At 41.8% G+C, this 12110-nt stretch overlaps 1 protein-coding gene and 1 non-coding gene across 2 annotated transcripts; one reads left to right on the top strand and one right to left on the bottom strand.

Annotated features, from left to right (window-relative positions):
• Nucleotides 1-753: 753 nt before the first annotated feature.
• LOC128572441 (zinc finger protein 722-like) lies at nucleotides 754-11215 on the top strand. Its single transcript, XM_053572510.1, has 4 exons — nucleotides 754-768; nucleotides 4884-5010; nucleotides 6077-6172; nucleotides 11085-11215. Exons 1-4 carry the CDS (start codon nucleotides 754-756, stop codon nucleotides 11213-11215), a joined length of 369 nt encoding a protein of 122 aa, XP_053428485.1.
• On the bottom strand, nucleotides 10120-10245 carry LOC128573217 (small nucleolar RNA SNORA3/SNORA45 family). The gene has a single exon (XR_008376374.1). It is a non-coding gene; the product is annotated as a small nucleolar RNA SNORA3/SNORA45 family (small nucleolar RNA).
• Nucleotides 11216-12110: the final 895 nt, after the last annotated feature.

Here is a 12110-nt window from a genome sequence, read left to right as displayed (position 1 = left end):
AATATTCCATGGTGTACATATACCACAATTTATTGATCCATTCATGGGTTGATGGGCACTTGGGCTTCTTCCATGACTTAGTAATTATAAATTGGGATTTTTTAATGAGACAGAATTTTACTTTGTCACTCTCTGTAGAGTGCTCTGCTGTCATAGCTCACAGCAACCTCAAACTTTTGGACTCATGCAATTCTCTTGCCTCAGCTTCCCTCCCTAGTAGCTGGGACTACAGGTGCTCACCACAGTGCCCAGCTATTTTTGTTGTTGTTGTTGTTGCTTGTTTAACAGGCCCAGGCTGGGATTGAACCCAGCAGCCCTGGTATACGTGGCCAGTGCCCTAACCACCGAGCTATAGATGTTGAGCCCACATTTTGGTCTTTATGTGGGAGCTGAGTGTTCCTGAATTTCTTGTGACAAAGAAAAGGTAAATGTGGCTTTTTTTTTAAGATAGAAAGTTTTCATCTTTTTTTTTTTTTTAATTTTATTTTAATTTTATTTTTGTTGTTGTTGTTGTTGCAGTTTGGCCAGGCCAAGGCTTGAACCTGCCACCCTCAGCATATGAGACCGGCACCCTACTCCCTGAGCCACAGGCGCCGCCCATAAATGTGGCTTTTTCTGCACTTCCAGGTCCCTCTCATGGTGGCAGCATTTGAAGAGGTATTCCTGGATTCTTTGAAGTGTATGTTTTCAAGATGAATTTATGATGTGTCTAGATTATCTAACCTGAGAATTTTAAAGAAGCAGGAAGAAGAAATGGCCGGTTCTGAGGTAAGTGTCTTCCAGGTCCGGGTTCTGTCCACTTTTACTCCTAGAAATGTCCTGTATTTAGGCCTTTCACACCATTACTTCCCCTCTTCTGATGTTCTTTCTTAACAAAATTGTCTCAGCTACTTTTTTCTCCTTTCTTATGATTTGTAAGGAACTCTTTTAAAATCCTTCTCATTATATATCAGATTCTTCTCTGCATTATTTCTATTTGGGCTTTTTACATACTGTGAACAATTTTTACCCTGAAGTTATGACTGGCAATCCTGAAAATAATTGCCTTTTGATAGGTCAACATGGGAAGGTGTGCATATTCAAGATTCCTCTTTGGCATAAGTTAGATACTCAGACATCAGGGAAGACGGGGAATATGCACCGTGGAGTTTCCCTCAAAATGTCTCGTTATCTCTCTGACAGCCAAAAGTTAAAAGTGCACATTTAAAGATGATGGTATTAGTTGCCCAAGATAAATCAGAAAGTTCTGAAACATGTAAAGTAGAGGAGACGTATAGACGTACTCTGTGGGATGCTAAAGAAGACTATTGAAGTAAACTGTTAGACATTACAGAAAATAGAAATACATGTGGTTTGAGCTTTATGTAAAACCGATGTTCATGATTAGATTCAGATTATAATTTACTTTTTTTGGCTAATAACCTCAATGCAGTGATGCATTCTGTAGACATCAGGTCCTTATACCAGTTTGTTTGTTTGTTTGTTTTTGAAACAGAGTCTCGTTATGTCACCCTTGCTAGATTGCTGTGGCATCACAGCTCATAGAAACCTCCAACTCTGGGGCTTAAGCGATTCTCTTGCCTCAACCTCCCAAGTAGCTGGGAGTACAGGCACCCACCACAGTGCCTGGCTATTTTTGTTGTTGTTGTTGTTGTTGCAGTTATCATTGTTGTTTAGCTGGCCTGGGCTAGGTTCAAACCCACCAGACTCGGTGCTTGTGGTCGGCGCCATAACCACTGTGCTACGGGCGCCGAGTCCCAATTTGTTTTCTTTTTTTTTTTTTTTTTTTTTTTTTTGTAGAGACAGAGTCTCACTGTACTGCCCTCGGATAGAGTGCCGTGGCGTCACACGGCTCACAGCAACCTCTAACTCTTGGGCTTACGCGATTCTCTTGCCTCAGCCTCCCGAGCAGCTGGGACTACAGGCGCCCGCCACAACGCCCGGCTATTTTTTTTTTTGTTGCAGTTTGGCCGGGGCTGGGTTTGAACCAGCATATGGGGCCGGCGCCCTACTCACTGAGCCACAGGCGCCGCCCAAATTTGTTTTCTTAAAGTTAATGTTCATTCACTTGGTTAAGGAGCTTTCTGACAGATTCCTCCACTATAAAGGTTTGTTTTCATTATAAATAAGTATATTGAGGCGATTTATTGACTGATGTACATACACCATTCCATTCAATCTGGTAGTTTCTCTTTCTTTTCCGTTTTTCTTTGCTTATAGGGTCCTTTGGAAAATTAAGCCTCTCATCTCAGCTTGCTATTCACATGAAGTAGAATTCTGGGAAGATGACTGACTGGTAGCAACCCTCAGCCGAGGCTCCTGAGCAGAGGGAGACAAAACTGGATGGAATTGGACTCTTAAGAAGGCAAAGGTGGGGACCTAAGCCAAGAAGGAAGTTCATCAAACCCTAACTCCAAGGAAGAGCATTCAAGAAAGCAAATTTCAGGTACAAAGCCTACTGACTAGAGAATGGGAGACTCCTCCCCAAGCAGGATACCCGCTGCAGGCTATCTGCGAGTGAGCAGAGAACAAAAGACTGCTCATTTTACCTCGCTGGAGAGAGCCACTAAACTCCAGGTCTCTTTCTCCAGGGAGGTCCTACTTAGGAACCTAGACACCAACCCGCCAGCCATAAAGTTGAACAGGTATTTTCCCCCACAAGTCCAAACTCCCAGTCCATCCTTCCCCACTCACATGTCCGTCTGATCTGCCCCCTGCAGAGCACAGAGTGTTTGGTCTTTCTGAATGATCTGGGCATAGTGTGGACCACCAACTATCAGGACAGAATCTGTAACAGGGAAGAAAGAGGGTGTGGGAAGAAAGAGACGCTTGGTGGGAGGAGGAGCAGTCCCCTGGTTGTGACTATGCCCGGCCAGTGGTGGTGTTGACCCTCAGTTCAGGCTGTGTCTTGCGGGATGGGGTGCAGAACCCCCGGCTCTGACAGCACCAATGGCAGGAAAGTGGTTGCCCTGTGTGGGCTGAGTTCCGCAGATAGGACTGGTCCCCAGCCCTTTCGGGGCCTGCGAGCAGAGACTTGCCAGGCTTAGACTGAGACCTGAAAGCAAGGGCGTGGTCTCCTGACTCCAACAGAACCCTCGAGCAGAGGCTTGCTGGGTGTGAACCAAGACCTAAGGCTAGGGCGTGGTTCCCTCTCTCCAGCGGGGTGGGTGAGGTCTGAGACCTGCTGGGGGGGCCCGGTGCCCTGACTCCAACAGAGCCTGTGAACTGAGGCTTGCCAGGCAGTGAACTGAGACTAGCAGGTGGGGGTGTTATCCCCTTACTCCAACTGATTTGGCAAGCAGAGGCAAGCTGGATATGGACTGAGACCAGTAGGTAGGGGCAGCTGGCTCCAGCTGAGCCTGTGAGCAGAGAAGCGGATAACAGTGTGGACTGGGTCTGGTGAGTGGGAGTGGGGATACCTGGCTCTATTGTGCTGTTGGAGACCCTTAAGTCCCTCTCTGTTGAGCAGGGACATAATTTAACTTGACATAATTTAACTAGAACCCGGGTCTGGGGCTGTTCAGTGGAGGACATTCTGAGGTTGACCTTCGAAGTTCTATAGCGGAAAAGAACTGAAGGGTGGGGCTGGGCCCACAGCTGTTTGTATCTCTTCACAGTTGAGATTTAAACCTAATACTGTGGCTTCTTAGGATAGGGTAGAGGTTGGCTGATGTCAAACAGAGATAGCTTGCGCTATCTCACCAAGTACGTCCTTAGAGTCTCCAGCCAAACTCCGAAAGGGGCCTTTGTAAGGTTGTAGGAGATAAGCCACAATTACAAAGCCTAGCCCCAATTCAATCTCACCCTACCAGTTCTATTCACATGAAGTGGGATGAATTATTATTATTATATGTCATTATTATATGTTTGACAGAATATTCTTCTTGGGCCACAAGAGTTGGCATTACTGGCGAGTTTATTAGAAATGCAGAAAATGAGGCTTCTCTTTAGATTTTGTGAATTAAAATCTGTATTTGTACAAGATCTTCAGTTTACTATAGTAGGGATTACAATTTCAGTAGTACCCTTTTACCTCTCCATGACTTTAATTGTGTACAATGTATGTATCCATTCAAAACGTATACCCTGTATTGATGCCCGTAACTTTATACTTCATCATCAAGAAAAGTACAGTATCACTCAGTGAGTAGGGTGCCAGCCACATACACCTAGGCTCATGGGTTTGAACCCGACCCGTGCTAGCTAAACAACGACAACTGCAAAAAGAAAATAGCCGGGTGTTGTGGCAGGTGCCTGTAGTCTCAGCTACTTGGTGAGGCAAGAGAATGACTTAAGCCCAAGAGTTTGAGATAAGCCCAAGAGTCTTAGATTGCTGTGAGCTGTGACGTCACAGCACTCTAAGCAGGGCAACAGCTTGAAACTCTGTCTCAAAAAAAAAAAAAAAAAGGCAGAGCCTGTGGCTCAGTGAGTAGGGCTCTGGCCCCATATACCAAGGGTGGTGGGTTCAAACCCGGCCCCAGCCAAACTGCAACAAAAAAAATAGCCCAGTGTTGTGGTGGGCGCCTGTAGTCCCAGGTACTCGGGAGGCTGAGGCAAGAGAACCGCCTAAGCCCAAGAGCTGGAGGTTGCTATGAGCTGTGACGTCACGGCACTCTACTGAGGGTGACAAAGTAAGACTCTGTCTCTAAAAAAAAAAAAAAGAGAGAAAGAAAAGTACAGTATCTACACTTGTTTTGTGGGTCTATTTGCCATCCTCTAGTTTCTAAATTACAGAATACATTAGTGAATATTTCTGTGTTAATTACTGGATAATTCCAATCACTCACATAAGTCACAGGCTATCCTTCTCACACTGTCATCTGTCTTTAGTCAAATTAGGAATGTTGACCATGGCTGCTTGTTGAATATGATTTTTTTCCCAGGAAATGCTGACATTCAGGGATATGACCATAGAATTATCTCTGGAGGAGTGGGTGTGCCTGAATCCTGCTCAACAGAATTTGTATAGGGATGTGACATTAGAGAACTACAGAAACCTCGTCTCCCTGGGTGAGGATAACTTCTCTTTTGGATTTCTAGCATACCATAGGGCTGCAGTCCTCAACTCCTGGGCTGTGGACTGTTAGGAATGGGGCCACCCAGGCTAGGGAAGCTTTATGTGTATTTACAGCCACTCCCCATTGCTCACATTGCCACGTAAGCTCTGCCTCCTGTCAGATCAGAGGTGCATTAGAGTCTGATAGGAATATTATGAGACTCTTGCATGTTACAAACCCTGCTGTAAATTGCATGTGAGGGATCTCAGTTGTGTGCTTCTTATGAGAATCTGATGCCTGATGATTGGAGGGGGAGCTGAAACAATGCTAGCACTGGGGAGAACTTGCAAAACATTATCATTAGCAAATAGGTTTGACTGCACAATAAATGAACGCACTTGAATCATCCAAAGAAAATACCACCTTGCTGTGGTCCATAAAAAAATTCTACCAGTTTCTGGTGCTAGAAATGGTGACCATTGTCTTAAAGGTTCATTTCCTTTTTTTTTTTTTTTTAAAGACAGAGTCTTACTTTGTCACCCTCAGTAGAATGCCAGGACATCACAGCTCACAGCAACCTCCAGCTTTTGGGCTTAGGTGATTCTCTTACCTCAGCCTCTGGAGTAGCTGGGACTACAGGCACCCACCACAACGCCTGGCTATTTTTTTTTGTTGCAGTTCGGTCAGGGCCAGGTTTGAACCCGCCACCCTTGGTATGTGGAGCCGACACCCTACTCACGGAGCCACAGGCACCACCCAAGGATTCATTTCCTTTCTTTGTCGAACGTGTTTTGGAATTTCTGTAATGCATGAATGAGTTTAAGATGCCTGAAAACTCGGTGATATGTTCGTGTAGAAAACATCTTCAAGAAGTTTCATATTAATGTGAACATTCTCCTTTTTGAATTGTTCTATGTATTTCCTTCTAGATTGACGATAAGTCAATCAAGCTACGGGTGCCGCCTGTGTTTACTTTTAAGAACCTACTATAATGTTGTCTCTTCTGTTCTGAGCACAGTACTAGGTTGGGAATTGGAAGATCTTAGAAAAAGTCATGTTACTTCTGTTTAATAAAATAGGTCTTGCTGCCTCTAAACCAGACCTGATCACCTATCTGGAGCAGAGGAAAAAGTCGTGGAATGTGAAAAGACATGAGACAGTTGCCAAACACCCAGGTAGGTGGGAGTGAATGAAGCAGAGATCCCTAGGTCTAGGAGAAAGACAGACCATGTTGTTCAGCAAGCTCTGCTGCAATAGAAATGTTTTTCTGAGATATCTGGATTTCTTTTCTTTTCTTTTTTTTTTTTTGAGACAAAGACTTACTCTGTCACCTTGGATAGAGTGCTATGGCTTCATAGCTCACAGCAACCTCAAACTCTTGGGTTGAAGTGATTCTCTTGCCTCAGCCTCTTGAGGAGCTGGGACTATAGGCACCTGCTACAATGCCTGACTGTTTTATAGAGACAGGCTCTCGCTCTTGCCGAGGCTGGTCTCTAACTCTTGAGTTCAGGCAGTCCACTCACTTTGGCCTCCCAGAGTGCGAGGATTACAGGTGTGAGCCACCATGCTAGGCCTTCCTGGATTTCTTTAACTTGTTTTCACATTGGGGCATCTTATGTCATATGCTCTAATGATCTGATCTTTCTTTGAGGTTGTAGTTAAAGTCCTCTTCATGGCTTATAAGGGACTGGATCATCTGAATGCCCATTCATTACAGTTGGGGACTAGAAAATATCTATGTATATTTTTGAGGAACACTATTTTAAACAATTTTATGTTCCCATTTTGCATCATTCTAAAACATGTGAGTAGTGGTATTAGTGATATTTGCTTCAGAAATCGGAGGACACCAGGAACAAATGTATATTTTCTGCTTTATGATTCCTATCATATGATGGTTTCCATTGTTAGTTTGCAGAAATTCATACTCAGTTAATTCATCAGAATGCCAGGAATCTCTGTAAATACTTAAAAATTCAATATTATTTTACATGGAAATTTTAATTTTTTAGTATGAACTGAGATTAAAAATTTAAATCACTGTTTTCATATTTTTCAAGTATAATGTAGTTTAATGTAACATCTCCCTAAATTTCTCATATATAATGTCATTAGAGATAATTGAACATTTCTGAGGCTATAATAAACTCATACTTGTTATATTTTCTTTCTTTTTTCTTTTTTTTTATTTGAGACAGTCTCACTAATGTCGCCCTCAGTAGAGTGCTGTTGCGTCAACAGCTCACAGCAACCTCAAACTCTTGGGCTTAAGCAATTCTCTTGCCTCAGCTTCCCTAGTAGCTGGAACTTCAGGCACTTGCCACAACGTCTGACTAATTTTTATGACAGTTGTCATTGTTGTTTACCTGACCCAGGGCAGACTCGAACCTGCCAGTCTCTGTGTATGTGACTCGTGTTGTAACCACTGTGCTACAGGCGCCGAGCCTACTTGTTATGTTTTCAATAACTACCACAAGTTTCTTTTGTTTCATATAAAACTTACAATAACTATTATTTATATACATGCCTGAGTTTATATATGTTTTTGTGTATATAATATGAAGATTTTATGTATATAGTGTACAGTGTAATGATTTGAGGTTTATAAATTGTAAATTGAATACCGCAATGAGGTTTTTTTGTGTTTTGTTTGTTTGTTTGTTTTTTAGAGACAGAATCTCACTTTGTTGCCCTCAGTAGAGTGTTGTGGCATCACAGCTGACAGCAACCTCCAGCTCTTGGGCTTAGCCAATTGTCTTGCCTAAGCCTCCAGAGTAGCGGGGACTATAGGCACCCATCACAATGGCTACTTTTTTGTTGTTGTTTAGCAGGCCTGGGTCCAGTACAAACCCACCAGCCCCTGTGAATGTGGCCGGCGTCCTCACCACTGAGCTTCAGGTGCCACATTAACCTTGGTAGGCTGTCCATTTTTAGACATATATTTCCTCTAAGTTATTCAATTTGCTTTCGTATAATTCAGAGTAGTCTTTTTCTTCTTCAGGATGAAAGTTGTTTACTTTAGATCTTTCATTTTTTAAGTAGGAATTTGTCATTAGAAACTTCTGTCTTCACACTGCTTTTTTGAATCCTGTAAGATCTGGTTTTATTGTATTCACAATTTCATGTCTCATGATATGTTTTGTTTTCCTTCTAGCATCTTCTTTAACCAATTAGTTTTTTAGGAGCTTGTGGTTGTTTTTTTGTTTGTTTGTTTTTTGTTTTTGTTGTAGTTTGGCGCGGCCCAAGTTTGAACCCACAACCCTTGGTATATGGGGCCAGCGCCATATATATTGAGCCACAGATGCTGCCCAGAGCTTATGGTTTAATATTTACATTTATGATGCACTAACAGGGCCTAGATGTTTACTTCACTTTTGCATGTTTTTTTCCTTTTAATTGGCTATTTTAAAATGACCTATCTTTGAATTTGCTAAATTTTTTTCAGCATGATTTAATTTTTCTTAAACTTTCAATTACATTTTTCATTTCTACAGTGGTTTACTTCATCCGAATTTCTGGGGTTGTTTTTATGGTTTTTTCATCTCTGTATTAAAACTCATTTATGGGTGGCACCTATGGCTCAAAGGGGTAGGGCGCCAGCCCCAAATGCCAGATGTGGCAGGTTCAAACCCAGCCCTGGCCAGAAACTGCAAAAAAAAAAAAAAAAAACTCATTTATGTTCATTATTACATAAAACATTTTTGTTACTTCTCTGTGTTTTTGCTTACCTGAGCAAAACTGAGCATAATGCTCCTGCCTAAACCCCTACCACTCTGGAAGGCCCAAGAACCAGAATCACTGGAGCTCAAGAGTTTGAGACAAGGCTGTGCAAAAGCAAGACCCTGTCTGTATAAGAAATAACAAAAATTAGCCAGGCGGATCAATTTAGTCCAGGAGTTTGAGGTTGCAGTGAGCTATTATGATGCCACTTCATTCTACCTAAGATGACTGAGTGAGACTGTTTCTTTAAAAATAGGTTAAAATTTTTTTTTTAAGATTTTATAAAGATAATTATTTCAAATTATTTGTTAGCCCTCTCACTCCCTTCCTTCCTTTTTTGGGGAGGTGGGGGGACATAGAGTCTCACTCTGTCATCCTGGGTAGAGTGCTGTGGCATCATAGTTTACAGCAACCTCAGTCTTTTGGGCTCAAGGAATCCTCTTGCCTCAGCCTCCTGAGTAGCAGGCACCACAGGCGCCCATCACAACGCCCAGCTAGTTTTTCTCTTTGTAGTGGAGACAGTCTTACTCTTGGTCAGGCTGGTCTTGTATTCGTCTGCTTCGGCCTCCCAGAGTGCTAGGATTTAAAAGCATGAGCTGCTCATCTGCCTAGTTTCTTTTTCTTTACAGATGTTTATTGGAACTTTATTAGTTTCCTTTGGTGGTGATTGGGTTTGCCCAGTCCTTTGTGATTTGTGTATTCTTGTGTTTATGTCCCTGAATCTCAAGTGAGCAACACCCCTTCCATTTATTATAGAGTAGTTCAAAGAATTAAGTATCTTTTCCTGTTTGTCCTTAGGTTAATGAGATTGGCACTGAGATTTCAGTCACTTAGAGTTAGAGCCAGTTTCCCTGCCTATTTCGTGTCTGCAGTGGATTCCATGATTGGCAGATCAGTTATCAGGCGTAGGCACGGATCCTGTCTATTCTCAGGAAGAGTCAACATTCAGCAAGATCTTGGTCAGCAGGACTGGTGCTTATACAAGGAACTATAGTTTCTTTTCTTTTCTTTTCTTTTTTATCTTTATTAAAAGGAAAACTACCCTTATAACCTCATTCTAATTAAGAAGCTATGCTTATAATCTTTATAGTTATTTCCTGCTACAGTACAAATTGTTCATTGGTGTAGAACAGTGATTACCACACCATAGGCACACAATCCAGTTGATGAATTAATCCCTTAGAAACTGACAAAGACTATCAAGAAGAAAAAATTGGCATTATTTCATAGAACCAGCATAAATCATTAAGGAAGTAATGATTAAAGTAAAATTAAAGCCATTTGATAGCGCTCTGAGAAAACTACACATCCCTGTAATAGAGGGTATTCTACAGAACCAGGTGCATTATTCTTTAGCTTGTGGATATAAGTGAGTCTAACTGTTGTATAGGTCAGTCTGAAGCCATGTCGCTAACCTGGTGACTGCCTATGCCGTGAGGGCCAGAGCCAGCAACTAAGGTCAGCAGTTACTCTTGGCGGGCTCTAGCACACTAAGGCAGTAACCAGTACCCGAGCATGACTCTAGCCTTGATGGAACTGTAGTTTCTTCTGCAGATGTGTTGGATCTACAGTGGATGGGGACAAGTTTGGTTCCTGATGGGCCTGTGGAAGTGCTTCCTTCAGTCTGCATGGGCAGGACTGAGCCCTGATCACAGCTGAGAGTGGCTGGAACTGATTCGTAGGGCTATTGTCTTTGAGACAGAAGTCTTCAGGTCTGTCTGTTGGTCCATGACTTGTCTCCCGGGTTTTCGGGTAATCAGGGCTGCTCCCAGGCTTTTTCTGTCAGATGATGGAGATACGTTATAGAGCTACTTAGGGTTCACACTGAGAAGTGTGAAGTTAGAAGGTCTGCCTTCTAACAGCTATATGTTTGCCTCCAAACAGCTTCCAGGTTAGCCAGTCTGCTCCTGGAACAGCTGGAGCCAGCAAGGTTACAATGCTGCTTCCAAATCCACATTCAGAGCAAAGTTGGTGTTCCTACATTTGGGATCACAGATAGATGTTTCTCTCTAAAACTCCATGTGGGCAGGACTTTTTCCAGACCATGGGTGAGAGGTGAAGAAGGTGGGTTTGGGCATCATTCAGGGGCCCAGATAAGACCATGGTCATCAGCTCACTCACCCGAGACACAAGTGGGTCTGAAACCTATTGGGTATCCTGTCAGATGGTGCTGATGGCAAGAGCAGACCAGATTGGCTACTGCAAGGTTTGTAGTGTGGTGTGGCCACTTTTTGTTCTGTAGCTGGGACCATGTGAAGTAAGTGTGTCACACGGACGAGACTGTCCTACCTGGTCTTGGGCTCAGGCTACACCACGGGGCATCAGAAACTCAGGCCTGGTTTCTTTGTTTCTTTTTTTTTTTTTCAGGCCTGGTTTCTAAAGTTGCCATAAAGGCAGTCTCGTTTGGGCACGACCGTCATGTTGTACTGTGCAGGATGCGAATGGAGAAGCTGCTGGTCTTTCATCCTTTTTTGTTCTTCTACAAGTTTTGCCTTTAAAATGCTGTGTAAAAGTTGTCTGTTATTTTTATTTCAGCAGTTCTGAAAGGAAATGCCCAAATTTGCATCTTACATAAGAATTCAGTTAGATTATTAGTGGCCACCACATTTACTAAATAAAATGTTTGGATGGAAATTTAAGTTTACTGGAAATAATTAGGAATAATTGAAATGTATATCTATTTTTTTCAGGCTATACCTAAAATGTTGATATAGTTTAATCGAAAATATTTATTTCATCATGACATTTTATAGCTATAAAATGTATGTGTATGTATGTTTTTCCTTTATTTGGAAACACTAAATTTAGCTTCTAAAGATGGTTTTATAGCCATTATGTGTTGTGAAAGATAGCACCAATACATTGATAACATATAGATGTTTTATTCATTGAAATTTTACTTTGATTTATTGTAATGATGCAAAATGCCTATTCTTCACGAATGCACACTATTGACAATGTAAGTACAGGCAGTCCCCAAACGACAAACATCTGATTGTGTACAACTCACACTTATCAATGGAGACTATTATAGTAATTGTGTGAGTTGTAAACATGCAATTGATGTATGACTCTCACTTATTACAGGTGATAGGTAAATGTACCTGTTCCAGCTTACATACAAATTCAATTTAGAACCAACAGAATATATCTTGTTCATAATTCCAGGACTGCCTATATATAAACAGTTAGTTTTCAATATTATATGTAAGTTGTATTCAGTATTTTCATACATTGAATTTTTTTTGTAAGTTCATATTACTGTATTTCTTTTATTTGCAGGTATGTTTTTTTAGACCAGTTAATCATGTTTATGCCATTTAACCTTAATATGATTGGGATGGAAATTTTTGACTCTACACTTTAAGACAAAGTGGTATTAAATTTTATATC

The sequence above is a fragment of the Nycticebus coucang genome, chromosome 20, assembly GCF_027406575.1.
Source record: "Nycticebus coucang isolate mNycCou1 chromosome 20, mNycCou1.pri, whole genome shotgun sequence".
NCBI lineage: Eukaryota > Metazoa > Chordata > Mammalia > Primates > Lorisidae > Nycticebus > Nycticebus coucang.
Note: the sequence above shows the minus strand (reverse complement) of the source record. Positions and strands in the feature narration are given on the sequence as shown.

What these genes read in the sequence shown, in the direction of transcription:
- LOC128572441 (XM_053572510.1), top strand. An exon ending in CAGAAACCTCGTCTCCCTGG is followed by an intron (nt 5,011 to 6,076) that starts GTGAGGATAACT and finishes TTAATAAAATAG; the next exon opens with GTCTTGCTGCCTCTAAACCA. An exon ending in GACAGTTGCCAAACACCCAG is followed by an intron (nt 6,173 to 11,084) that starts GTAGGTGGGAGT and finishes TTTTTTTTTCAG; the next exon opens with GCCTGGTTTCTAAAGTTGCC.